General features: G+C 37.1%; 1 protein-coding gene across 35 annotated transcripts in view; it reads right to left on the reverse strand.

Annotated features, from left to right (window-relative positions):
• RBFOX2 (RNA binding fox-1 homolog 2) overlaps positions 1-25,733 on the reverse strand; it is a gene marked incomplete at its 5' end in the record, with an annotated part of 262,448 nt that overhangs the window by 14,093 nt on the left and 222,622 nt on the right. For 10 of the 35 annotated variants that reach the window (XM_082665961.1, XM_082665980.1, XM_082665950.1 and 7 more), the window contains 8 exons: positions 3,366-3,405; positions 7,163-7,305; positions 8,398-8,492; positions 8,614-8,667; positions 11,969-12,029; positions 14,835-14,927; positions 23,570-23,623; positions 24,183-24,236. In XM_082665961.1, coding sequence (XP_082522087.1) covers positions 3,366-3,405; positions 7,163-7,305; positions 8,398-8,492; positions 8,614-8,667; positions 11,969-12,029; positions 14,835-14,927; positions 23,570-23,623; positions 24,183-24,236 — 594 coding nt within the window. Of the gene's footprint in view, positions 1-265; positions 309-3,365; positions 3,406-7,162; positions 7,306-8,397; positions 8,493-8,613; positions 8,668-11,968; positions 12,030-14,834; positions 14,928-23,569; positions 23,624-24,182; positions 24,237-25,733 lie in introns of all 35 variants that reach the window. The other 25 variants (XM_082665956.1, XM_082665951.1, XM_082665954.1 and 22 more) reach the window with 13 other exon arrangements.

Raw genomic sequence — 25,733 nt, forward strand, 5'->3', positions numbered from 1 at the left:
CGGGACAGTGCGTATAACACACCTGGGGCGGATGTGTGGCAATGGGACAGGAGCACTGAATTTTGGAGGACGTGCCCTCTTGTAAGGAACTCGACTGGGTGCACTGCTGAGGTAGCAGGGCTTAGATCACACGCTCACAAGTCTTGCTTGTCCAAAAAAGCCTCTGTTCCCATCTCTAACGTGGAGCTGGAATGGTTAGTATAATTCAATTTTTTCACTGCAATCCACAATCTGATTGATTGGCAGGTCACACTGGCACTCCTACCTGAGGTATTTTAGCGCTAATGATTGGTTCCTGTAAGACTATTCTATAACAGAACACAGGAAGAGCAGTTCAAAAAACACAGCTGTGGAAGGAAAACAATCATACAAAAAAGCCCGCTAAGGGGCCCACCAGCCTTTTCTTTCCTTTGGATGCAAGCATGCTTTTCACAGGATGAGAATTAGGAGCAGTTTGTTATCCCATTAAAAAAGTGAATTAGGGTGAATGATGTCTTTTCTACTGATGAAAAAAAGACGGGGCGGGCAGACACATAATCTATCTGCTACACTCCCAAGTCAGCAAGGCGAATCTCTTTACAAATCATGGGCACAATTGCTAGATCAGTTCTCCTGAGAGGAATGTGTCACAAAAGACACAGCGAGGAAGAAAATGGCTAGCAGGGATTACGGCCTAAGAGCAGAACAGGGAAAGAGATAATCAAAACAAAACAAACAACCTTCACGGTTAATAGCCTAAATTAATATAACTTAAATAAAACCAGTAACTTAAACTCTTTTCCCTCATGTTGTCTCTTCAAGTTTGGGTTCAGGGCACTTTTTATACTAGATAAATCCTCCTCTCTTTCTTTTCTGAGGAAACGAGAACTAAATGCATATTGATAGATTTCCACATAAGGGAAAATGTACAGAGAGAAAGAGAAACAAACTCAAGGTAAAATGATAGAGGTTTTTGTTGTTTGTTTGTGGAACATGGAATATGAAGTTTTAAAAGCGGTATTAAAAATGACACTAGGCCTCACTCAACAGTTCCCTCCTCATGTATTCTTGTTTTTCATTCTTGAGTTCGGGTATTATTTCAGCACTACTTTTTCCTCCAAGTAACTGCTTTAAGACAAGAACTAAAAATACCATTACTATTCAGTCTTTTCATCAACAAGGGGCCACTGGTCAAAAAAATGTTTCGGCAAGGTCACTGAACTACTTCTGTTCAGCTTGATAAGGTGATCCAGTCGGTAAGATTCAAGAGTATTTTCTCAACGACTACAGAAAAACCATCTCTCTCTTAATAAAATCATATACTGTAAACTAAGGAAGTGAGAGAACTGTAAACAAATATTTGGTTGGTTGACTTAATAAGGTAGAAGTAGGCCACACTTAAGAAATACCCAAATAAGGAAGATATTTGAGAAAAAAACCTGACTTCAGAAATAATTCAAGTGGAAGTGTACTCTAATAGACCAGATTTCAAGAAAACAACTTAAATAACATAAAGATGAGTGTCATGAGACTATGGATACAAATGTATATGGGAGAATGTACACGCTAAGAGCATATATAAATACGTATATTTAGAAAAGTGCACTTTGGTGTAAAAGTAGGATATAGTTTCCCAACCCTCAGGTTTCACGGTGAGCACAAGAAAAAAAGATCTTTCATTACTTCTTGAAAACCACTGGAGGAAAGTTGTGGATTTTAATTAAAGTACTAAGAGAGTTAATGAAATATGGATTATTTGGGTTTTATGTTTGGCTAAACAAATAATTTAGGTAATCTGGGTAAGTCACAATCTCTCTAAGAAACATATCTACAAAGTGAGAGCGCTGGACCAAATCATGGCTAAGGTTCCTTCAAGCATGTGTTAAATTAAAGTGTACTTTGGGGCTTCCCTGGTGGCGCAGTGGTTGAGAGTCCGCCTGCCGATGCAGGGGACACGGGTTCGTGCCCCGGTCCAGGAAGATCCCACGTGCCGCGGAGAGGCTGGGCCCATAAGCCATGGCCGCTGAGCCTGCGCATCTGGAGCCTGTGCTCCGCAGCGGGAGAGGCCACAACAGTGAGAGGCCCACGTACCGGAAAAAAAAAAAAAAAAAAAAATTAAAGCGTTCTTTGAAGGCCTGCTCTAAACAGGCCAGGTGTGTACAACTCACCCACCGAATCTCAGAGGGCTGCTCTATCCTTTCTCTAGTTCCTGCAACACAGAGGGCCTCCAAGTGCATTCTGAAAGTTCATTAACGTTTTCAGATTGCTGAGAATCTCTGGCAGACTGTGGAAACAGTTCATTAAAAAGGTACCCTTATTGACTCTGGGGAGGTTAGGGTGGAGAAGGCATTTCCAGACAATTCTACCCTATGCCCAAGGAATCATTTCATGCTGACAAGTTTTTCTCAGGAAATTGTGTCTTAACAATGTGGGTGGTTAGACCAAGCTTGCATTCAGAAAAAGATCTTTGGAGAGAGGTCCTAATAAAAGACTTGCAAAACTCAAAAACTTGACTCTTTTTGTCAGTTAGATCACTTTGTCCATATTTTAAATAATATGTGACCACCAATCATGGAACTTGAGCTATAGCTAGACTGTTTAAATAATGGATGGTAATAAAGATGTTAGCATGGCTGGTCGAATCAACAAATCTTGTACAATGGTCAAATGTTTGTAAAAGAGTCTAGGTTGCTAATGATGCCCCTTGTTTCCCTCTAGATGGCTGTTAAGAAAAAAGCCCCCCTGGCTGTGGACCTTCTGATACAGAAAAGCCTTATGCACTGAGTATGTGGTTTTCTCTTATTCCTACCCACCCTTCACTGGCATCAGTTCCTTATTTCACTTTCACAAGACAATGCTCTCTCCAAGTATGTGAAACAGGAAAAGACACATTTCAGAAAGCTTCCTGCCATCTACATAAATCAAAGCTCTAATGATCTAAAGAGGGATGTGAAATGAGAAGAAAAGCAGAAAAGGGAAAGAGTTGGTTTCAGGCTAAGCTAGTCCTGTTATTTATGTATGCACATGAGACGATAGTAAGAAAAGACTTTAAACCTGCTGATCATCTCGCAAGTATATTTGTGATACACAGAACATATGTGGGTGTAGGGAAGGGAAAAGAATATGTCCAGTAGACTGACTCTAGCAATGATCAGGAAACCCAAAGGCTTAGTTTTTGCACCCAGGGGCAAGCGCAGTGGCAGAGAAGCATGCTTGCATTCTTAAATATATAAATATATATATATATATATCCACAAGGAAAATGAAAATAAAAATTAAATTATATTAAAAAAAGAAAAAAAAAACCAAACCAAACCAAAGAAACAGAAAAAAAAGGCTGGCTCGTCAGGGGATGGGGTCGAGAAGGCCCCGGTGTGTGTACTTACATAGAGGTCAGCACCGTAAAATCCGTCCTGGTAAACCACACTGCAGAAAATCCACACAAAAACAAAAACAAAAAAACAAAAGAACAGAAACACATTCCGGTTATTGAGGACGGCAGCATGCACATGCGCTCTACACGGGCAGGTGATGTATGAATACGGACCCTGGGCTTGGGGCCGGGGTCAGTCAGCCAGGAGGAGCACAGGGGCACAAGCTCTCTCGGCAGCTCCGGGACAGGCACGGCAGGGGAGGAAGGAAACCCTGGAAGGAACCACCTGCCAATTTGGTAATTAAAGTAGGATGAAAAAAATAAAGTGTATTCCCAGAGGGCCTAATACAGCTATTGAAAATCTGCTGGATTGGAAACACCAACTTTTCATATCTGGAGTATTTTTTAAAAAATAAGTTTGTCCTAAGAGGAAGTTTCTCTTTAAAGAGCTCCAAAAGGGGTGTGTGTATGTGTATGTGTATGTGTATGTGTATGTGTGTGTGTGAGGGGTGGGGGTGGGGGTGGGCAGGGGTTGTGTAGAGAGGGGTTAACATGAAAAAGAACCCAAAGAATTCCACTAGGGCAGGACCTGTATGCAAAGTATGTTTCAAAATTATGTTTAGTATTTTGTTATCAGTTTCATAGTAACATGTAATTTTTTTCCTGATATCCATACATCACCTGCTTTTTTACCCTGCACATTAGACATGCGATAAGATTTGGCTGATCACACAAGCATGCAAAGTATTATTATTCAGCATTTTAAGAACCAATGCAACACCTCAGAAAAACAAGTCAATCAATTCTGACCAAAGTAAACAGAGAAATGTAATTAAAAAAAACAAAAACAAAACACAACCAAAAATACCCACAATGCATTGCTTTCACAAGCAGAGGTAATGAGCTAAAGGTTAAGGTGATTGGTCCAAGGTCCAAGAATTGACAGGTGCAGTGGGGATCCCAGATAGTAACAATATAATCCAGAGTGGGAGGAGTAATTGGAAGACTTTAAGGGTTCTTTTTTGACCATAAGAATATTCATGGAATTCTGAAAAATTCAACTGATAACTGAGGTTCTGGGCATGACCTGTTTTATTTAAATGAATAAAATTGAGAAGGTAGCTGATTAGGAATAGAAGTGTTTACTCTCTGTTTAGAAAATGAATTTGTATTGAACAAACAAAATACATGACTTTTTTTAATCCTAAGCAACACTAAACTATTATAATTAAAATATAGATTTCAAACTTTTTGAGGTATTTTGTGCATATAACTTCCCCAAAACATTATTTTGGGACCAAAAGATATGGAATAGCAGTAGAGAAAAAAGACGACTTCCTTATTCATATTCGTTAAATCAAGATTTGGTTATGTAAAATTAGAAGATCTATTTATCATTTATTCACCTAAACAAGCTGGAAATTTTCACCACTACCTTCTCTGTTACAATAAACAAACTAGCAAGTGAGGTTATCAAATTATATTTTTAACTTGAATATGAAAATAACTTATTTTTTATATGTAGTTGGAAAGTTTCTGAATTCTACTCCCAGTGACATTTTGTTGTATTTACTGGATAGTATGATCACACTTTGCAATGCCCCTATTATGCTGTGCCCTTGTATTATACAACAGGCAAATTAAACTCATCCGTGAGGTTCAGGTAGCTGAATTCTGTCCATTTTCACAGTCTCCAACTGCAGTTAAAGTATGATATTAGACAGTAATCTGTCTCTCAATTGCATTTTAGTAAAAAAGAGACTTGTTCATAATGCGAAGGCTGATAAAATGCAAAGCACTGATGCCAAGTGGTGATTAATTAGCCTTCAACTATTTCAGTACGGGGATATAGGCAATGACTGAAAAATATTTCTTCTATAGAGAAGAGTGGTGGCATTAAAAAGGAATACGTTTTATGCTAAGCTGTATCACTCACTGGGAATATTCACCCAAATTCTAGAAGAATTCCAATATTCCCTATATCAAATGCCACAAGGAGGCTAGAACACAATGATTAATGATAAAATTAGTTTACTAAGCTGAAAAGCAATTTTAGGCCATTCCTCATAAAATACTGGACTTATTCCTTGCCATCTTCCATGTAAACAGGTGGTTTAGTTAATAAAAAAGAAAACATGGGAAATTAGTGTTCAATGTAATGCACAGAAATTGATGTGATTAGACATAAAGATAAAATATCTTTGAGCAAATATATACCTGACACAGACTTGGTAGAGAACGGGTTCTCAAGTTTGGCCAATATACTGAAATGACCTATATTGAATAGGAATGAATTCAACCACTTTATAAAGTAACTCAGGAATATTACAAAATAAAGAAGTCCCATGTTTCTGGTGAGCAGTATCTCTTTGCAAACATGATGGTAAAATCTCTTGGATTGAAATGGAAGACGCTTCATAAAACAATTTTCCTAGTGTGTAGAACTTCCAAGGTTCAGTTTTATGTTTTACTTGACTATTTCTTGATGAAACAATACTGCATCTTTATTCACTTCTTTAAAAGGAGATGTCAGAGGTTGAAGGTCAAAGGTCAAGTTGAGAGGAAAAAGGATAAAATTAAAAGTAAGTAATGGCAGAAGATGGAGATGATGGAATGCATGGGATTTAAACATCTATAAACTGCAAACAAGTTTATTTCTAAAGTCGTTCCCTTCCAGTGGCTTCTGAAGCCTGCCCATTTCAACATGCATATTTGTCTTGTCTGATAAAAATGCTTTAATTCTGTGTAATTGAGGACCCCAAATGGCATGTCCCTTTGGTCTATGAATGAATGCTAAATTAGTACACCTCACAGTCAATTTTGCTGTCAGAAAAGGACCTACAAAGGAGGCTCTTTCCCTTTACATTTTAACTATGTAGCAATGAATAGGCTCCTCTGCCACTGTTTATTCTTCATTAAGAATATGGAAAAAAAACCCGTCACAGGCAGAGAAAAGATGAAGAACACAAACGTCACATCTTTGAAGAAAGAAAGTCCTGATACAACTAACTTATAAAAGTCCACTCTTTACAAAAATATACATTTTAGGTTGACACTGAAAAACAACTGAAAACAAAACCTGCCATCTTCACTCCTTCTCCCCCATTCAATAACAAAGGATTTATTTGTTGCTATGGAATCATTCCACTGCATGAGACACCCTCCACACAAAAATCAAAGGGTGAAGGATGCTCAGCTCCATTAGTTGTTTTATTATCATTCGGAAGCCAACTGTAGTTTAATTCTTCCTACTTCTCCCTTTCTCCCTTGATTCAATTGGACTTGGTTCATCTTTGAATTAACCTCTTTTAATCCATTTCCTACAAAGAAAGCAAATCCATTGTGGGTAAGTAGCTCTGCTGCTCACCACCCAGGCGGTGAAACCACAAGGGAGGGCACATGTGAGAGCCTCAGCCTCAATAAGGGTGGTGGTGAGGGGCGTGAATCCAGCAGATGCAGTCTTGCACTACAATCTTGAGCTTCTAGTTTGGTTCTCTGCAGGAGTGTTAATCCAAATTCGTGCGATGCTGAGTGAACTCCATGCCAACACACTGCTAGTGAACACAAGACAGCTCTGGCTACTGTCTTAAGCCACTACTGTGAGGGCTTAAGGTGGCCAAAATGAAGATTTATATAATGAATTGATATTTTGTTACATTCTGACAATGGTATGGTTCTTTCCATCTAGTCCGTTAATTTGCAAATATTCACAGAATCTCTACTATGTGGCACGGCAACATCCCAGAAGTTATACGAGGGCCATGGTTTTCTGTTTTTGTGCGGTTGCTTATTTTGGAATCTACTGCTTACCCTGGATAGGCGGGAATGGCTGTTGGAGGTACCGCTCGGACTGCACCGTATACTGTCCGCCCCCTGCCCCTCAGGTGGGCTCCTCTGAAAGCGGCCGCCGTGGTGGCTGCAGTTGGGTAAGGGAAGCCAGGAACTAAAGGGAGACCCAAAATACGACAGAAATGCCAACTTGCATTCAACAGCACGTGTACAATCACAGCTTGCTTTGCACCAGTTACAGGAAAGACACCTCGACATTACATCTTTTCTCAAAAAGAAATGGAAATATACAATATGCCCAAACTAATTGACTCCATGCCTCATTCATCACAAATCTTGAGTGAGTTTTCTTTGTTCCTTCCCGATTTCGGCCTTACAATGCAAGCTGAGGAGAAACGGGTCAGGAAGCTCTGAGCACTACTGCCATAATGGAGACGAGACTTTTAATTTCTATGGGCAGTTTAAATTGATTGATATAAACTCTTTCACTGGCTAATTATTAACCTTGTTTCCAAACGTTATTACCTGCATATAATAATTATTCTTCATAAGAATATTCTTTTGTGTTTTGACATGCTGCCACACTCCAAGGCACACAGTAGTCTTCAGACATTTCATTAGTCAACCTTATTCTTTATCTAAAATATTTCAATTCAGAAATGTGACGTGAGAGGGAAACTACCTCTCCCCTGCAGCCTTGTAATCCTTTAAAGAGGCAGACATTTTCTAAGGGCTTATTTTAAGTGTGCTGTCCTCTAGAAAGCACACAGAGACACTGATTCCATGTCCACTGAACTCTGTTTAATTATATCTCTTGCTAAATGGCTAAATGGCTCAGGTCAAAATGACTTTAGAGATATCAACAGAGCTGAGAATAAGCAATAATACTGGAGGGGCTTTTGAGTGATATTCGACTCAAGGGCCCAAAGTTGACTTGCAGATAACATGTACAACACATTCCACAAATAATTACTTCTTTTGTTTTCTTCATTACAAAGTGCAGACTAAAATTTTCTTTACATGTCCTCACCCCCTTCTAACTTTTCCAACTATTTATGCTTTTTGGCCATCTTAACATTTGGTCAAAAAGATTCTAGCACAGGCTAATAAGCAGGACAGGGCACTGTGATAGTGTTTATCTTTCTCGTGAATGCCTCCTTTTCAGTTATGTATTATATTTGGGGGAAAAAAAAGACCAACACATCACTGTTTACTCACAACAGTCAAAAGCCATGCCAGGTCAACATAGGCTACTTACTGATTAAAGGAATGTAAGTGTTGATGCCCCCTCTTCCTGACAGGGGCACTGCCGCGTCATTGCCTAGGGACACATCTGCTTGAAAGCTGGATGCTGAGTGCATTTAAGAAATGAAAAAGTGCAAAAAGATTACAAAGGAATAGGAAACTGAAAAACAATATATTTTTAAAATACATATAAATAACACAAATGGAAAAATTAACTTAAATACTACCTGCATACAACTCGGGTCCATATACAGCTCCAACTACTGGGCTTAATTTCCAACCTGAAATGGAAGAGAGGACAGTAAACATTTAAAACTATATGAAGGAGCTTCCCTGGTGGCGCAGTGGTTGAAAGTCCGCCTGCCGATGCAGGGGACACGGGTTCGTGCCCCGGTCTGGGAAGATCCCACATGCCACGGAGCGGCTGGGCCCGTAAGCCATGGCCGCTGAGCCTGTGCGTCCGGAGTCTGTGCTCTGCAACGGGAGAGGCCACAACAGTGAGAGGCCCGCGTACCGCAAACAAACAAACAAAAAACTATATGAGGAATATTAAGGAAAAGGAGTGATGTGCAAGTTGGCTTCAGACACCTCTGGGTTCATTTTTGCCTGGTACCAGCTTCTCTTTAGAATGCCAGTGGGGGTTTACATGAGAGGGTGATGACATTTCTGGACCTGATCATCTTTAAGCAGGACTAGCACGGTGAAAGGATAATGAAGATTTGGCAGGGGAGTGGCGGGGGTAAAGAGACGTGAGGAAAAAAATTGGAGGTAGGAAGATGGAGAAGGAATGAGAGAAGAAAAAAGAAATATAAATAAATCCTGGGGTTTGGTATACGGTCTCTCATAGAACGGCTTAATGACCTAATCTTTGTTTAGAAGAAGGAAAAAGGCAGAATATATATCATTCTCTATCATACTGTGATGCACTGTCTTCTATATCATCTTAACACTGTTTACTACTCTAATTGTTTGATAAGGGTATCCTTTGACTGAATTCAAATTTGACCTGGACCTCTGAATTCCATGTTCATTTATACCATGCTAATGGTATTCTGGGTAAATGGAAATCTTCCTTCATTGGGATTTCCCACTGGGATTTCACTGGAGTTAACCAAGGCACCAAGGAGAGACATGCAATGATAAAATTCAAGGTACATTCCCAACTTTGGTGCATGTCTTCTGAGATTTTAATTTGCAATAAGCATATTTATGTTAATCAGACCTTTAAGCTAATGGACACAAGACCGCTGCTGAACATTAACTTAAACATTTATAAATTTTAAGTATTTCCAAACAACATTAGGTTTGATATCAATTTCATTTCTACATTCCCTTTTTTAGATTTATAGGAATATGGCAAGTAGTAAAAAAAAAAAGAAAAATGCACTATTACCCACTGATAGAGTGGAATTCCATGTGAAAACTTTAATCAATAAATATTTGTTGAATTTTATACATAAATATGCCATTTTATTTTTCTGAAAGATTGGCTCTTTGGTTTAATTCTTTTATAACATTGTAACATTGTGCCACTGCTACTCTATAAATATGTGAATGGAAAGAAGAAAAGGTCAATTAACAGATTTCAATGGCTATAAGCAAAGACATTATTCAAGAGAAAATCCATTCATTCGGAATCAATCCAATCCCCCATTCATTATTTTATGTGCTTATAGACATGCCTGTTCATTATGCTGCATAAAAATTTCAAAATCTGGATTCAAATCCTACTGGAGTTGCAAAAGCACAAATGTTCTTCAACTAGACAAATCAAGGGACTCAAAGCCAACATGAACTAAAATGCTGAGAATTCACCAGAAGGCACCTAGCACACTCTTTTCAGAATCTCTAACACGGGAGCTGCATGTTTCTAAAGTTTGGCTCCAGTAGGCTTGAATAGTGATTTAGAATAATATTAAAAAATGAACTTTTCCTTTCCTATCAATGGCACTATTACTTAAGCACTCCCTTTAAATGCATACAATGGATGCACATTATAATAATGGTATATAAAGGTACACTGTCAACAATATCTTGAATACGTTTAGTTTTGTACACTTTACAAATGTATTTTTACATTGTATTATATGTGTTTATGTCATTTGACTTTCACAAAACCCAAAGAGAGCGGTAAGATAGGTACCACCTCTGGGACAATGAGTAAGGACTACACTTCCCTGGGCTTCATTTCCTAGATAATAAGCTAGGAGGGTTGGATTTTAATGACTTCTAAAGAAGAGCCTTGTGGTGCTAAAATTCTGTGACTGCTACTTGACAGAGGTGACAACAGAATCAGATAGGTTAGGAAATTGGCCCACTGTCACAGAGGAAAATAGAGTCAAATCTAGAAGGAGAATTTCTGTCTTCTCAATTCTAGTCAGCAGCTCGTTCTGCTCCACCATTCTCGCTGGATCGAAAGGAAATCTGACATACTCTCCTTCTGATTTAGTTTAAATTGGATTTTTATCAAAATTGCAGAAACTTCTGTTTCTGTGATAGCAGTGAAAAGAAGAAAACAAAAGGTAAAGTGGAAGGTGGTGGTATCCCAAGATATACCACTAGTAAAGTGAGTAAGGAAAATGCAAATTATGCTGATAAATGCAAATTATGCTGATAAATGCAAATTATGCTGATTTCTATAATCTATTTGAAAAGCTGGGCTACACATATTTATTGAAGACCTCCCGGGATATACTCAACACTAATACACTTCTACTTGATTTAAGATACTACCAGCACACACTGTCATACTCTAGCAGTAGGTTCAAACTTTTATAAAGCAATAAAAGGGGAGAAACTCCCCTTTTTATTCTAGATAAAATCTTATGCATAACTCTAAAATATACAACAGAGAATGAGGTCCACCAAAGTAGAGCTGCAGGCCTCAAGACCCAGTCCATTCAGTTTTCTTTTCCCCCCAAGATGGTCCTGTAGAACACAGCTTGCAAAACCACTGTTGTACAACAGACTAAAACTATATCCTACCTCACTTAGGGAGTATGAGTCTAGATTAAATTTGACAACTGAAGCAAAAGTTCTGTTTTTGTTAGACAAAATATTCACAGAAAAATTCCTTCTTCATGAGAAACATTTATAAAACTCACTGTATAACAGGTAGCCACGGAATAGAAAATAGAAAATATGTGCGCGTACCCCTCCCCAACACACACACCCCGTGGCTGCTGCCTCTACACCATTCCTTTAAAAGGAGAACAAGGGGTCAAGAATTATTCCAATTATTATGTTCAGATAAGTAAGATCCAGGGGTATCCTGGACAAGCCTAACATATTACAAAGAACTACAGCAGCTACAAAAAGAGGGTGCCCACGGGGGGCCTAACTTGGGTTAATAGGTAACCTCAAATGATGTGTTCGCACTGTATAAAATGAACTTTACTGAGACTATAACACCTTAATAACTAAAAAAACTTAAAAAAAAAGTAATTTATAAAAATTAACTCTCCTAGGTAAAGAAAATACTTCAACGTACACAAAACAAACTGAAGACTGAAATCAAGAAAAAGTCTTTGATGTTTGTGAGAATAAATGACATGTTTCCGAAGATGACTTGTAACCTCTTACCATTTGCATATGGTGTGACCATCTTCTTATTGGTCATTACACGTGCTGTAGCATTATTCACCTACAGATACAAAGTAGAAAGAAGGGGCAGGGAGGAAGTAAACCACATTAGGGAATATGGAGGTGCTCATTCAATAACAAAGTATTCAGTTTAAAATGTAAATTTCAGAGACAATTGATTTAAATAATTAATATAACAATATAAAATATTAATAATAGTATTTTAATTAAAGTGTTCATTAAATGAGGCTAACAAGAGTAAAATGCAGTTTCTTGGTCTCCAAATGGAAAACTAGGACAACTTTACCATCCAGGCCTCCAAAGAAAAAGTACATCTGCAAGTTCTTTGGAGATCTTTTAAACAGAGAAGTCTCTGCATTGAGAAAATATGGAAAAAAGTAATTGGAAACAGCTCTGTGTGCACGTGAACTTTGAAGTTCATTAACAAAACAGAGGCTTGCTACGTTGGTCAGGAAATAAATTTATAGGAAGATAGGAAAAAAAATCTGTGGAGTTCACCTGTTCTGATGTTCAGCTTTTTTTATACGCTTGTATGAGATTTTACTGTTTGAGGTCAGTAAACAAATATAGGAACTGAGATTCCCATGCTGACAGACTTCAGGACCATTTTGAATTTTCTAGATTATGTGGCCTATTCATTTAAGAAGAAAGTTTTCAAGAGGCCTTTAAATCAGGCACTTAAAAGAATTCAAAAAATAAAGCTTATGTTTCTTTTGTTTTATGGTACTCTCTACCCTCATTACAGAACGGCATAATTAAAGCATTCTCAGTGGTAAGATAAGTAGACGCTACAAAGATGGTGCTGATGAAGAAAAGATGAATGGAGCTTAGAAGCCAGGATACTGCAGCCCAGTGTCAGAACCAGCCTCAAAGCTCTTGCAAGGAGGGTAAAGCCTTACCATAGAACCTGGTTATATACTATGTTGTCAGGTATATAAAAACAGGCCAGTTTTTAAAAGAATTATAAAACATACAAAATATAATATGTCTTATTTCGCTCTGGGAATTTATATTATGGTAAATTTGAATAGTGATAAATTTGTTACCAAAAAAAAAAAAAAAAACCACATCAATTTTAGGTAGAATTGGAACCAAAAATGTTTTAATAATATGTCTTTCAGGATTTGTATAGTGATGATCTTCCTATGTGAGGAAAAGAGCCGGAAACTCCATTTACTCTAGTTTGACCCACCAAATCATATCAACATTTCACATTTAAAAGAAAGAATGGGATACAACAATGATGAGACTGAGAGCATGCAGTTAAGAAACACACACACACAAATAAAAGAAAGAAAAAAACAATCAATTTTGGAAAGACAGGAGAAAGTGAAGAGCGAGGCTCTCACAGACAAGGATTAGAATGGGGCAAGAGCTTCCACTAGCTGCTAGAGCAGAAAGCACCCAAGCACTTAAAGGAAAAATGGCCAGAACCAATCAGAAACCACCAGTCAGCAAAAGAGACCAATAGCTGCACAGAACAGAGAAGGGGTGGGGAAGGACTAGGGCAAAGGGTAGGAAGACAGCTTGGGTAAGGAGAACAAAAAAGCGGGGAAGAGAAGAGAGAAAGTCAGGAAGGCTGTCACGGGCAGGAGAGAGAGCTGTCAAGAGCAAAGAAAGAACAGTCATAGCTACAAACAGAGGTCTGGGAAAGAGGAAAAGGAGGAAAGGAAGTGGGGGCAGGAAGTGCATTAATAAAACCAGCCAAACTGGAGTTCAGTAACTCTGAGTAAGATGTGCAAGGGGAAAAAATCACCATGACGTCAGTACTCAAACAGCTCAGACTGCTACAAAACAATGTGTACATCCAAAGTCCAGGCGGCATTACTCAACAGCATTGAAAATAAAAGGGGGAAAGGAAAAGGAAGAGGAGCAAGTCAAATCACATTTTGTAGTGTTAATGTGAGATGGCAGATGGACTTTTTCTTTCTTATTTGTTTGTAATTACATTTTAAAAAAGCTTCTTCTCTAGTGCTTTTGTTTCACTTACCGCCAACGGGCACCATCGCCAGCATTGTGTATAGTTACCATGGAAAGAGTGAGTCAAGTGAAGGGCCCTAAATGCTAAACCATTGGAAAGGGAGGGGGAAAAAAAAAAGCAAAATATGCAGACATCTTACTCAAGATGGTGGCTTTTATATTTCATACTTTTAAAAACTGGGAAAGGGGAAAGGAGCCAGTTAACCTTCACTGCGTTATGAAAAGGGCTGGTGAGCACCAGGTGGCCGACTCACTCACAGTACTAGCACATTCCACAGGCAGCCACCCAACCCTCCAGTAACTGTTGAAATTCTAGATAGTAAATATGTTTGAAAACCACATTAGTTTTGGATTCTTTCCTCCCCGCCCCCAACCTCTGTGATCTTCTGTTCCTTACTTGTCACACGCATGTGGAGGCGAACTGGCCTCCCAAGAGAGAGAGGATACTGGCTGGCCCCTTGATTCATCATAGGACACATTTCTAAATTGGGTAGTTTGTAGACATTTTAAAAGTTAGTTTTATTTTGGCCTGATTAGAGGAATTCAGAGTCTCGCAAACTGAAGCAAAGGAAAAAAATCAAGAGAGTAGAAGGATGAACATTTTGGAGGAAAAAAGTAAATGAAAAACAAATACACATACATTCGCACACAGGTAAATCAAAATTAAAACCCCAAAACAACCAAAAAATGGGAGGGGGGAGAAGGATAGAAGTGTTACTTTTACGCGTTTTAGTGCAAGAAGGTAAAGGACACAGAGACACAAAAACACAAACAAGACAGGGTTCCAAATGTGAAATAAGTGAGGCAATACATAAAAAGAGAAATAAAAATATAAACCAGAAATTGAATTATTGAAGACATGCACCTCGATTTTACGGCCCTCTACCACGGTGCCGTGTAATTTCTCCCTGGCCCTGTCTGCATCAGCACTATTCTCGAAAGTTACGAACCCGAATCCCTGCATGCAGCGGGAGAAGGGGGGAAAACATGCACATCGTTATATTGAAATACTGATCTCTTGGTAAATAGAAAAAAAATATCACAGTATGAAACTGACATCAGCAACAACTCAGCAATACTCTCCCAAAGTCACATTTTTGGTCCATGCATATTTTGTAAAGGGAAATTAAATCCAATAAAAGAATAAAGAACTGTAGTAGTAGTGATAATAATAATAATGTAATTAACAACAATAAAAATAATAAAATAAAACATAAAGCATGTGAGGCCAGACCAAAATTAAGGTATAGAGTTACTCGGGTCAAACTATTCAACTGAGAATCTGAGCATTTTAAAAAATCCTACCTTTCTTATTTCACGCTGCTAACATACATATACTTTTATATAATACTAAAAATAATTAAATCTATTATTCCTCAGTAACTTCTACATGGAACTTGATATTTAGGCGCAAACCTTGTATAATGAGTTTTTGAGGCGGTCTAATCGTTTTAGCCCCACTTTACCTGTTGCTTATAGCACCATCAACTTCTCTGGGAACGGTATAATTTAAGATATAGTGTTCATGCTTGATTCTGTGGGTACTGGGTGTGGAAGAGGAGAGCACTCATGTTTGTCTAAGCAAACGAAAATACCACTAAGCAGTGGTCAATTATGACTTTTCTTCAATGTGAATTTTAAACAACCAGACTGACACTCAAGAGTAAAAATATGTTCAGCTGAATTTCAGAAAATTGCTTACCCAAATTTGCCTAAATTTTGTTGAAGCCTACATCTGCTACTAAATGTATTAGTTTTTTCTATATGCAGAGAGAAAAAGGAATAGTCAAAAAGGCAACAGGAATGAGGTCTATGTTAGTGACATCAGTTGCATACTATTTAATAGGAAACGAATACCATAAAACAGCAATACAGTTGCTACTCTGAGTTAGGATTAATTTATTTGTCCATTGTAGACGCTGAAAAACAAACCAACCAACCATGGAGTTTTAATTTATTAAATAGAAAAAGCAGGAGACTGGGAGTTAACCCACTCTACTCCTTGACTCACATTAAATCTGAAAAGACCGCCTGGGTCATTATCTTTCTATCAATTTCAACACCAGCAGGATTTACTATATACTATAGGACTATTTGACAAAGCATTATATCAGTTTCATTCTAGGTGCTCTGTCCTTATCTTTCCACTCTGCAACTATAAAATTTTCTCAAGCTATTTATATCTGTAGAGTGGTAACTTCTTAGAATTTTCTGAGACAGTCCTCATGTCTCAACAGCTTCACTGTCCCTCTAGCATTCTTTGAATATTCCATTGTAGGATAACCTGAACCTTTACTTTCACTGAAGTTCTGCTTTGCTGCTTATTAATACTATGAGTACTCCTATATATACAAAACATATTTTTAACTGAGATGGTAAATAATGTGCATTGCTCAATAAGATTTTATAAAAGCAACTCCATCATTCTGAAGGATCTGATTTCTCAGCATTTAAATGACTATATGGTTGGGTGGCAACCCACGGAGGATTCCAGTGGATTATCTCTACCTTCAATGTGGATATCTAGAAAGTGAAATGCTAAGCTGACAGAAATTTTTAAAAATATATGTAGCTTAGGACGGAATACTATGGGTAATTTTAATTCAAAATTGTTCCTTAAAAATGTACATGTGTTGAAAATATCAATGCGAACACATTTTCAGAAACAAATTTTGATATCAACATGTTATAGCCACTTTGACAACTCAAGGTGTACAAGGGCAAGTTACTAATTAATTATTCCATTTGTCATCTACACTAGCATCTGATGAAGACAGGAAGCCAGCTATCCGATCCTGGAGAATCCTCCAATAGGAAAGTTAAACCTTTTAAAAAAGGTTACAGGGCTTCCCTGGTGGGGCGGTGGTTGAGAGTCCGCCTGCCGAGGCAGGGGACGCGGGTTCGTGCCCCGGTCCGGGAAGATCCCACATGCCGCGGAGCGGCTGGGCCCGTGAGCCATGGCCGCTGAGCCTGCGCGTCCGGAGCCTGTGCTCCGCAATGGGAGAGGCCACAGCAGTGAGAGGCCCGCGTACCACTAAATAAATAAATAAATAAATAAATAAATAAATAAATAAATAAATAAATAAATAAATAAAATAAAAAAGGTTACAGATAGTGATGAGTTTTTATATCACATTTTGTAAGTTCTATAAGCTGTATTTCAACGGACTGTCACAGCCTTATACATTTTATGCCCTGGGTTAAATTAATAAATTATAAACTAGTGGTTGGACAGCAGATTATGTAGAGGCTAATATACAGGTTTTTAACTTTAGCATTATGACTACACACACCCGCATACATACACACATACTTGTGTGTCTTTTAAATGCACCCATGGGGTAGAAAGGATAAACCTGTTTGTTTCCTTTTGAAAGTAAAGACATTGAGCCAATCTGAGGTTAAGTATTCAAGCATCAACAAGGCCCAGAGCACCAACAAGGTCTTCTTCCTTCCATGTAGCTTTTTCCTACAGCTAATGGTGAGAAAATTAGAAATTAAGCTTTGAAACCGAAATTCAGTATTCTATTTACTAAACTATATTAGTCCTACAATTCTTCTAATTTTCTCTTTCAAATCTAATTGCTAAATGTGTTCTATGACCTTTCTTTCTGTAATGTGTTGATGGACCATCTGTGACACAATGGCTGTGTGGTATCATAAGTGCTAGCATCTTACAGTCAGCATATGACGAAGTTTAACATTAAAGTCTGCTTGTGTAAGATTTTTTCAATATAACTTCAGTATTCTGGAACAAAATTTCACTTTTAAATGCTTTAAAAGTGTTTTATAAGGAAAGGTGTTTATAAACTAAAGGAAATGCTAATCAAGGTATCAAAGACATAAAAATGAAGTAATTTTTTTTTTTTTTTTTTTTTTTTGCGGTACGTGGGCCTCTCACTGCCGTGGCCTCTCCCGCTGCGGAGCGCAGGCTCAGCGGCCATGGCTCACGGGCCCAGCTGCTCCGCGGCATGTGGGATCCTCCTGGACCGGGACACAAACCCATGTCCCCTGCTTCGGCAGGCGGACTCTCAACCACTGTGCCACCAGGGAAGCCCCAAAATGAAGCAATCTTTGCAGGCATATTTACTAGCGTAAAGAGGAGGCAGAAGGCCTTGTTGATACTTTGGGACTCCTGATAAGAAACACAGAGGTAATAGGATTTCTTTCTTTCCTTCGAAGATAAATAGACCTTGTGTCAGGCAGAATAACAGTCCCCCCAAAGTTGTCCATGTCCTAATCCCCAGAACCTGTGAATATGTTACCTTACATGGCAAAAGGGATTTTGCAGATGTGATTAAATTAATGATCTTGCGATAGGGAGATTATCCTGGATTATCCAGATGAGCCCAATGTAATCGCAAAGGTGCTTAGAAGTGAAAGAGGGAAAGAGAGTCAGAATTGGAGAGTGTAGCGGCCTGAGAAAGGCTGGGCTGGCTGTTGCTGGCTCTGAAGATGGAAGGGGGGCTATAGGCCAAGGAATGTGGGCTGCCTCCCGAAGCTGGAAAAGGCATGCAATGGAGCATCCCTTAGAGCCACCTGAAGGAACACAGCCCTCCAATACTTTGATTTTAGCCTAGTGAGACCCACTTTGGACTTCTGACCTCCAGAACTGTAGGCTAATAAATCTGTGTGGTATTAAGCCACCAAGTTTGTGATAATTTGCTCAGAAGCACTAGGAAATGAGTATATATCTCTCAGAATTAAGGTCTGTGATTAGGAAGATGAGAAGCATAACCAGTATTTTTGGAGTACTGTCCTTAAATACTTTTCTCTTGAGTTGAAACTTCAAACAGGTGGTTTTCCATCACCTCAACTTCCTGCTTGCTTATCTGTCACATTTACAACTTGGTTTTAAGAATATTAACTCAAATAAGGCTTGAAAAAAATTTTAATGTACTGTTTCTTCAATAAAATTTAGCACTTTTTAAATGTGCCAGAAATTGAGCCAAGGATATTCATAGACTTAAAAAGTTACTAATAGGAAAACTCTCTTCCACGAAATTATGTTTAATGTTCCCTTATTCTTGGAAATCTAATTCACATTAATTCTGGTCATTTGGATCTCTTGCCTTGAAAAAAATTTAACACAATTATGTCTAAACCTAACACATTTTCCTTAGAAGAGCTTCAAAACGATCATACAAGGTATCAAAAAGGGAAACATAATAACAGTCTGAATAGCTACAAAGTCAGACCCTTAACAGTACATATTTCAGGTATGTAAGAAGATAAAAGATAAACAAAAAGTAAACTTTCATTTTTAAATTAAAAAAATGATGTTGCAACATTTGTCTATACCAGCACTATCCAATATATCCAAAAATACAGCATGAGCCACATATATAATTTCAAATTTTCTATTAGCTACATTAAAAAAGTAAAAACAAGTGAAATTAATTTCAATAATGCATTTTATTTAACCCAGTATATACGACGTATTATAATTTCAACATGGCATCATTATGAAACCATTATGAGTGAGATGTTTAATATTCTTTTTGAGCTAAGTCTTTGAAATTGGTGTCTATCTTACACTTGGAGCACATTTCCATTTAGAGATGGGCCACATTTCAAGCGGCCGATGCGGCTGCTGCGCTGGGCAAGGAACGTCTACACCTTTACACTCTTACCTAAAGTTCTCAGCTCCCAAAGGTCTTCTATGTTAGCAGTTTAAATACACCAGTGCTACATTCACAATTTACCAGCTATCTTAGCTGTCTTTTGGAAATTGAGGGATGCTGTGTTTATCAGGTACATGGTCGTGGTTAAAACTTCTACAGAGTGTGACAAAAATTTTATTATCTGCCTTGACATCCATTTGTCATCAAGGGCACACAGGAGCCGAATAACTGTCACCTTTTTAGTCTGGCCTCAGACTGCAGTAAATAACAAGCAACAGGATGAGCATTGTAAAAATATTTTAAAATTTGTATAATCTTCGAATTTTTCCATCTCAGAAGAATGAGAAAGAAAATTTACCATGTAACTTTTAAGGGAGAAATCAAAAGCAGAAGGTTCTCCTGGGTATGGCCAGAACACAGAAATTAAAAGATAAATAAAAGAAAACTAAAACTAAAACCCATAAAATGGTAGCAAAAGAAAATAAACTAAGACTTTTGGAAATACATGCACTGTTAATTCAGTTTTAAGTATAATGAAAAACATTTCACCTCAGCATTACCCATCAAATTTTACTGAAAATCACAAAGGCCTACTCAGTGCAATTTCAAAGACAGTCTTTTGACTATATTTGGAAAGAAATAATTTCCCTTTGCATAAAATCAAAAGCCAGGGAAATAGGAGAGAAATTACAGCATATTTCTTGTGTCTGAGGAATGGGAATAGAGGTTTTATCTTCCCTAACTCCAGCCTAAACATAAGCTTAACCCAAACCCAGATTCCCATCATTCCAGAAATCCACCTGAGAGAAGTAATGCAAACACATTAACTAAAAATCTGCTAGAAATCTCAGTAATTGTTGCTGTGCTCTCTTCTGCAGTCCTTTAGAGGACTTAACAATTGACACTGTGTGAAGAAGAAGAGCTTCTATACATTCAATATTTATAAAACGCGTCCCTTCAAAAGTGACAAGTATACTCAAAGTATGTTGACAAAACTTTATGGAAAATATAAATGTTAGAATCTTTGTATTTCTTTTTAAAATAAGCTTGATAATTATCACAAACAAAATGTTATGGGACTGGGTGATAGTGAACAGGATGGTGGAAGGTCTGAATTTCAACAGTGAAATAAACTTTTGAAAACAAGTGCTCAGTTACTAAAAGCGTCTAGCAGACAGTACAAGGTCAAGAGTATTGGCTGTTGAACTAGGTGACCACTGTTCAGTGCTCTGTTTAAGATTCTATGTGAGAATATGTGAGAAAAAAAGAAAAAAGGAAGGAAATACATGAGAATATTGTGACTATTCCATTTAATGAACTATGTATGCTTTCCCGCCTTCTCATTAAACGTCATGTTTTCCTTTTATAATGGTTTTTAAAAGGGTGCTTTTTAAAAATTGTTACTCAAAGGATCTATAAAGAGAATGACAATATAATTTATTGTTCAAACTAGGATACTTTGAGGGAGAAAGGGGACATTATTAATTGCTAAGACAACAAGTATAACTGGGACTATCCTAGATAAACCAGGATATATGGCCACTCTCCCTATACACTAACTTCTTATTGTTTGTATTACTACTTTGTCACGACTGGTGAAATCTGGAGAATCAATAATGCTATGTGTATCTGTTTAATCATTTTCTAGATTCTATATGAGCACATTAGTTAACTTTTTGGAAGGGGTATCATTTTTCATCACATATCTTAATTAAACATTTTCAAAAGGATAGTCTATCTTTGCTTCAGTTAATCACAGAAAACTAAATACAGCTGACTTTATGTTTTTACAAAGGAGCAGGGAGTAAAAAGAACACTTTCAAAAATCACATGAAATAATTTAAATAAATATGTATGTATGTATATGCATGTAAATGAAATAAATTCATTTCATAAAAACCAAATTCAGAATATGAAGGTCAAAGAAGAAAAAAGGAAAATAGTCAACAACAAAGAAACAACTACTTTCTGGAACACAGAAATTCTACTCTCCAGGCAAGGTGGAAAGGTAGACTACTAGCAGGCAGGGAAGGAATGGGCATGCAGCAAGACAGTGTTCACTTATGTTTTTAAGGGGGTATATTCTCAAACCCGGGGCCAACGATCTCATAAAAAATAAGACATGGTAATAAAGAGTTGCTTTTTGTTTCGCAGTCACTTGGTTAAATACTGTTTTACATGTAAGTATTACTTATCTCTAAAAACTTGTCAGTTTTTCCATTATTGCTTCAGAAAAAATTCAATAAAGCTAATTTCTGTACAGAAAAGCACTCTGTTAAAAGACTGAGCAATTCTTAGCTAACCAATAGGACCATATAAGTCTCCTTTTGTCTGGCTCCTTTCAAGACATGTTGTAATTTTATAGTCAACCCCAGACACAAAAGTAATGAGAAACTAAACTTAATTTACAAAAAGAAAAGTACTCATTAATTTATCTCAGGTGGATCCCAGAAGACGCATCTAGGTTTTGACTCCAAAATAAATCTCTATTAATGAGCCCATTCCAGCTAAGAACTTTAGGTAGCAGTTAAGAAGGGCAAAGGATGAAGACAGGTTTTTGTATCAGTTCTAGAAGGCAGGTCCAAGGCAATTCTGAATTCTGTGCTTTGTTTTAAAAACATTTTCCAATTAGTACACGGTCTGTCTACCCTTCAGCAGCCCAAAGAAAAAAGGGCAGTGAGGACACAGCATCAAGCTGAGAGAGGCAGCATATACTTTTAGATTCCCCAAAGAGAAAAGGAAGGCTTGTGTCATTTTAAAATGGAAATTACAGGGAAGGAGTAATTGAATCGGGTAAATTAAAAATTTTTTGGTAGTAGGCAAATCCTTGAAGTCAATGAAAGAAGCCTTAGAAAGATCAATTTCCTTTGCTTCACAAGAATTCAATCAAATTATTTTCTTGGTAAGGAGCAAAGTCCTCAATGCCTGATAGAATTTTATTGGGCTTCCGGTTGTTAGTCTAGCTAAGAATGTTTTAAGTGCAAACACTTAAAACCAAAAGCATTTAAACTATACTGGTTCAGATAAACAGTGTGGTCAATAATCTTCATGTATTTATTTCACATTCATGTGCTTCTCATCTCTAAACCATTGTCATTTTTCTATCTTGTATCTAAAAAGTTCACAAAAAAATAACAGCAAACTATACAACAAATGAATAGAAATCCACTGTGAGGAAATTACAAGTATAAACAGTTTTACTGGTTACAGTTTGAATAGATTTCACTTTAAAAATACTTACCAAGTTAAGTGCTGGAGAAAGTTCTGTATAGGCATAATTAATCTTTTTTTGTTTTAACTGAAAACTGAAAGCTTAGAGTATAATTACCTCTTTAATAATAAACAAATAATTATTATAGTCAGAATTAAACACTTTTAGTGTTGATGCATTCTATAAAGGAAGGGAATAATAATCAGAAGCATTAGGAAAGCACAAACATTTTTATTAGTACAGATGGGGGCAGGAAGTATATATAACTCTGTAGATATGTTATTAGTTCCCAAAGTATGGTGAATTTGGAGTAGGAAATTAAGAGAGGTAAATATTAGCTTATTTATTTACTTTATTTAGCTCTTCTCAAATTACATTCTTAAGAGATTTAATCATAGCTAAGGGCTATTTTCAAAGTTCAGTAGGGATGACCAAATGAAAATTAATTTCAAAAAACTGGTCTAACCTAAAAATGCAAGTAGAACTGAACATAGCAAGGTAAATATTTACAAGCCTGCCCACAGCTGATTGTGTCTGTGGAGTGTATTCCATTTGTTGAGGAAGAAGAAAACTCTCACATAAAACATTCTGAAATTCAGTTCATCAAATATTTTTTCACAACACCATTTGTAAGACTTTACAATTCCTTCATTCCTAAAAGCACTGCTGCTTATTTTAGTGCATAAAAATTCTAAATCATACAGACTGGGAATTTAAAACAGTAAATTATTATGTTCATCCTCATGCAAAAAAACCCCAACTCACTGTATTTGTAATTGAAGTGACTCTCAGTCCTGAAGCTTGCCTATCTGGGTATAACTTAAAGGAGGAAATCCACAGTGAATACCTGAGTCACTACTCCCTGTTTTCAAGCTTTATCAGAATTTACTAAACAGAGAGAACAAGTCAACTGAACAACTGAAATATTAAATTTGTTCTAAGTATGTCATTTTGAAGTTCGATTTTTAAAAGCTGAACTGTTCTGGTAGAATTCAGACTAGAATTCTCACAAAATCCCAACTAGAATTCTCACAAAATTTTCACTTTTTTCCAGTCTTCTCTCTCGTCCTTTACAATAAGAAGCTTAGGCCCAATTTAAATCTGAGAAAGGACTGACATCTCCTACAGCCTTTCCTCCTACGGCCACACTCTCCCCTCAAACCTCGCTCGTTTCTACACCATCACTCTCCCAATTTAAGAAAGATTTAGGAGAAATCTGGCCACGCAGTGGCTTATGTTTTGAGGTAACCTAATCAAGCTAGCTCACTGGGATACTTTTTGCAGGCTTGAAAAACAGCTTAAGTTTTCTGACTATTTACTATTTTAAATAAAACAAAACTAAAAGAAATCAAGCACACAACACTGAAATGGAGCTTACCTTAGAGCCACGTTCATTAAAGATTATTTCTACATCTAGGATTTTGCCAAACTGCTGCAGAGACAAAAATAAAAACATTTACTCATGTTCAGCTTTTTATCCATATACTTTACTTTCTTCTGAAAGAGGAAGAGGTGGTTTTTTTTTTCTTTAAACTACTTATTTAACATCCATGTTTCTATTTGTTGGTAGGTCCCAATATCAGTTGTTGATTTTTCCTCATCATTAAGCTGATAATTTTTCCTTTTTTAATTCACTCACTCACGCATTATTCACCTCTTTATAGTGGAAGCTGTTTTCAGAAGTTATTCACAGCGTCACTGTATTACATGCTTCTTCACATGGACAAGAACTGGGGGTTTTCCTAACTACATCTCTAACTTTTGAAATCGTAAGTAGAAAGATATACTACTGATGGCTGTTCTTCTTCCCTTTCTTGTTTTTTTGGGCCGCGCCTCCCACGGCATACAGGATTTTAGGTCCCTGACCAGGGATCGAACCCATGCCCCCTGCAGTGGAAGCTCCGAGTCTTAACTATTGGACTAACAAGTAAGGCCTTCCTTTTTTTTTTCTTTTTAATTAATAAAAGTAAACCACATTTACTGGAAAAAAAATAGAAAATATAGATAAACAAAAAGGAAAAGGGAAAACAAAAAATGAAGATCATCCATCTGCAATCCCAACATCTTAACATTTTGGTACACAGCCTTCCCAGCTTTTCCTTAGGCGTGTGTGTGTGTGTGTGTGTGTGTGTGTGTGTTTACTTTTCTTAAACTTCATATACTATGAATAACTTTCCCAATCAATAAATATATATGTGTTATCTCCATAGGCTACATGCCATTTTCCAGCATACCAAACATTCATGGACATTATGGATGATTCTATCGATATTTATTTGCCACTTCAGTATTTCTGCAATAAACATCATCTAGAATATTTAAAATAATAACTTCGTTTTGAAATTAGTTAAATATTTTAACATGTGGAAAATCAAACAGAGCTAAAAATGTAACACATAAATAACTCTATTGCTAGGTAGCTAAATAGCTGATCAGAGGGGCATACAAATAACACAGTAATTATCTGGAGGAGAGGTATATATAAGGTGATAAAACTACCTGTTTTAATCAATACCTGAATGAACTGAATTGAAGGAATGTGCGGTAGATCTCCAATATCGTTTTGGCTCACCTTTCCCTTTGAGAACTAGCCTCACAGACCCAATCACCTGTTTCACTTGGATTTCAGACTAGACTTTGGGAAATGTGAAGAAACTAAAAAACGAAAAGGGCAAAACAGAGACCATGGTTTCTTACTGGGCTGAATCATTACTATCTTCATCAAAAAAACATGTATTAAGAGCCCACGTTTTCTAGAATAAGACTTCTGGACTTGATTCCAGCTTCACCATTTAATAGAAAATCAGAAAAATCAAGGGAAGAGGAAAATGTCTTATTTTAGGAAGGAGGGCACTTTATTTTATTTCTATGTCTATCCAAAAAACTGAAATTTGTATGGTATTTTGGAGTTTGTTTTCTTTTACATTTT

This window comes from Grampus griseus, assembly GCF_964374135.1.
Source record: "Grampus griseus genome assembly, chromosome: 11".
Classification (NCBI taxonomy): domain Eukaryota; kingdom Metazoa; phylum Chordata; class Mammalia; order Artiodactyla; family Delphinidae; genus Grampus; species Grampus griseus.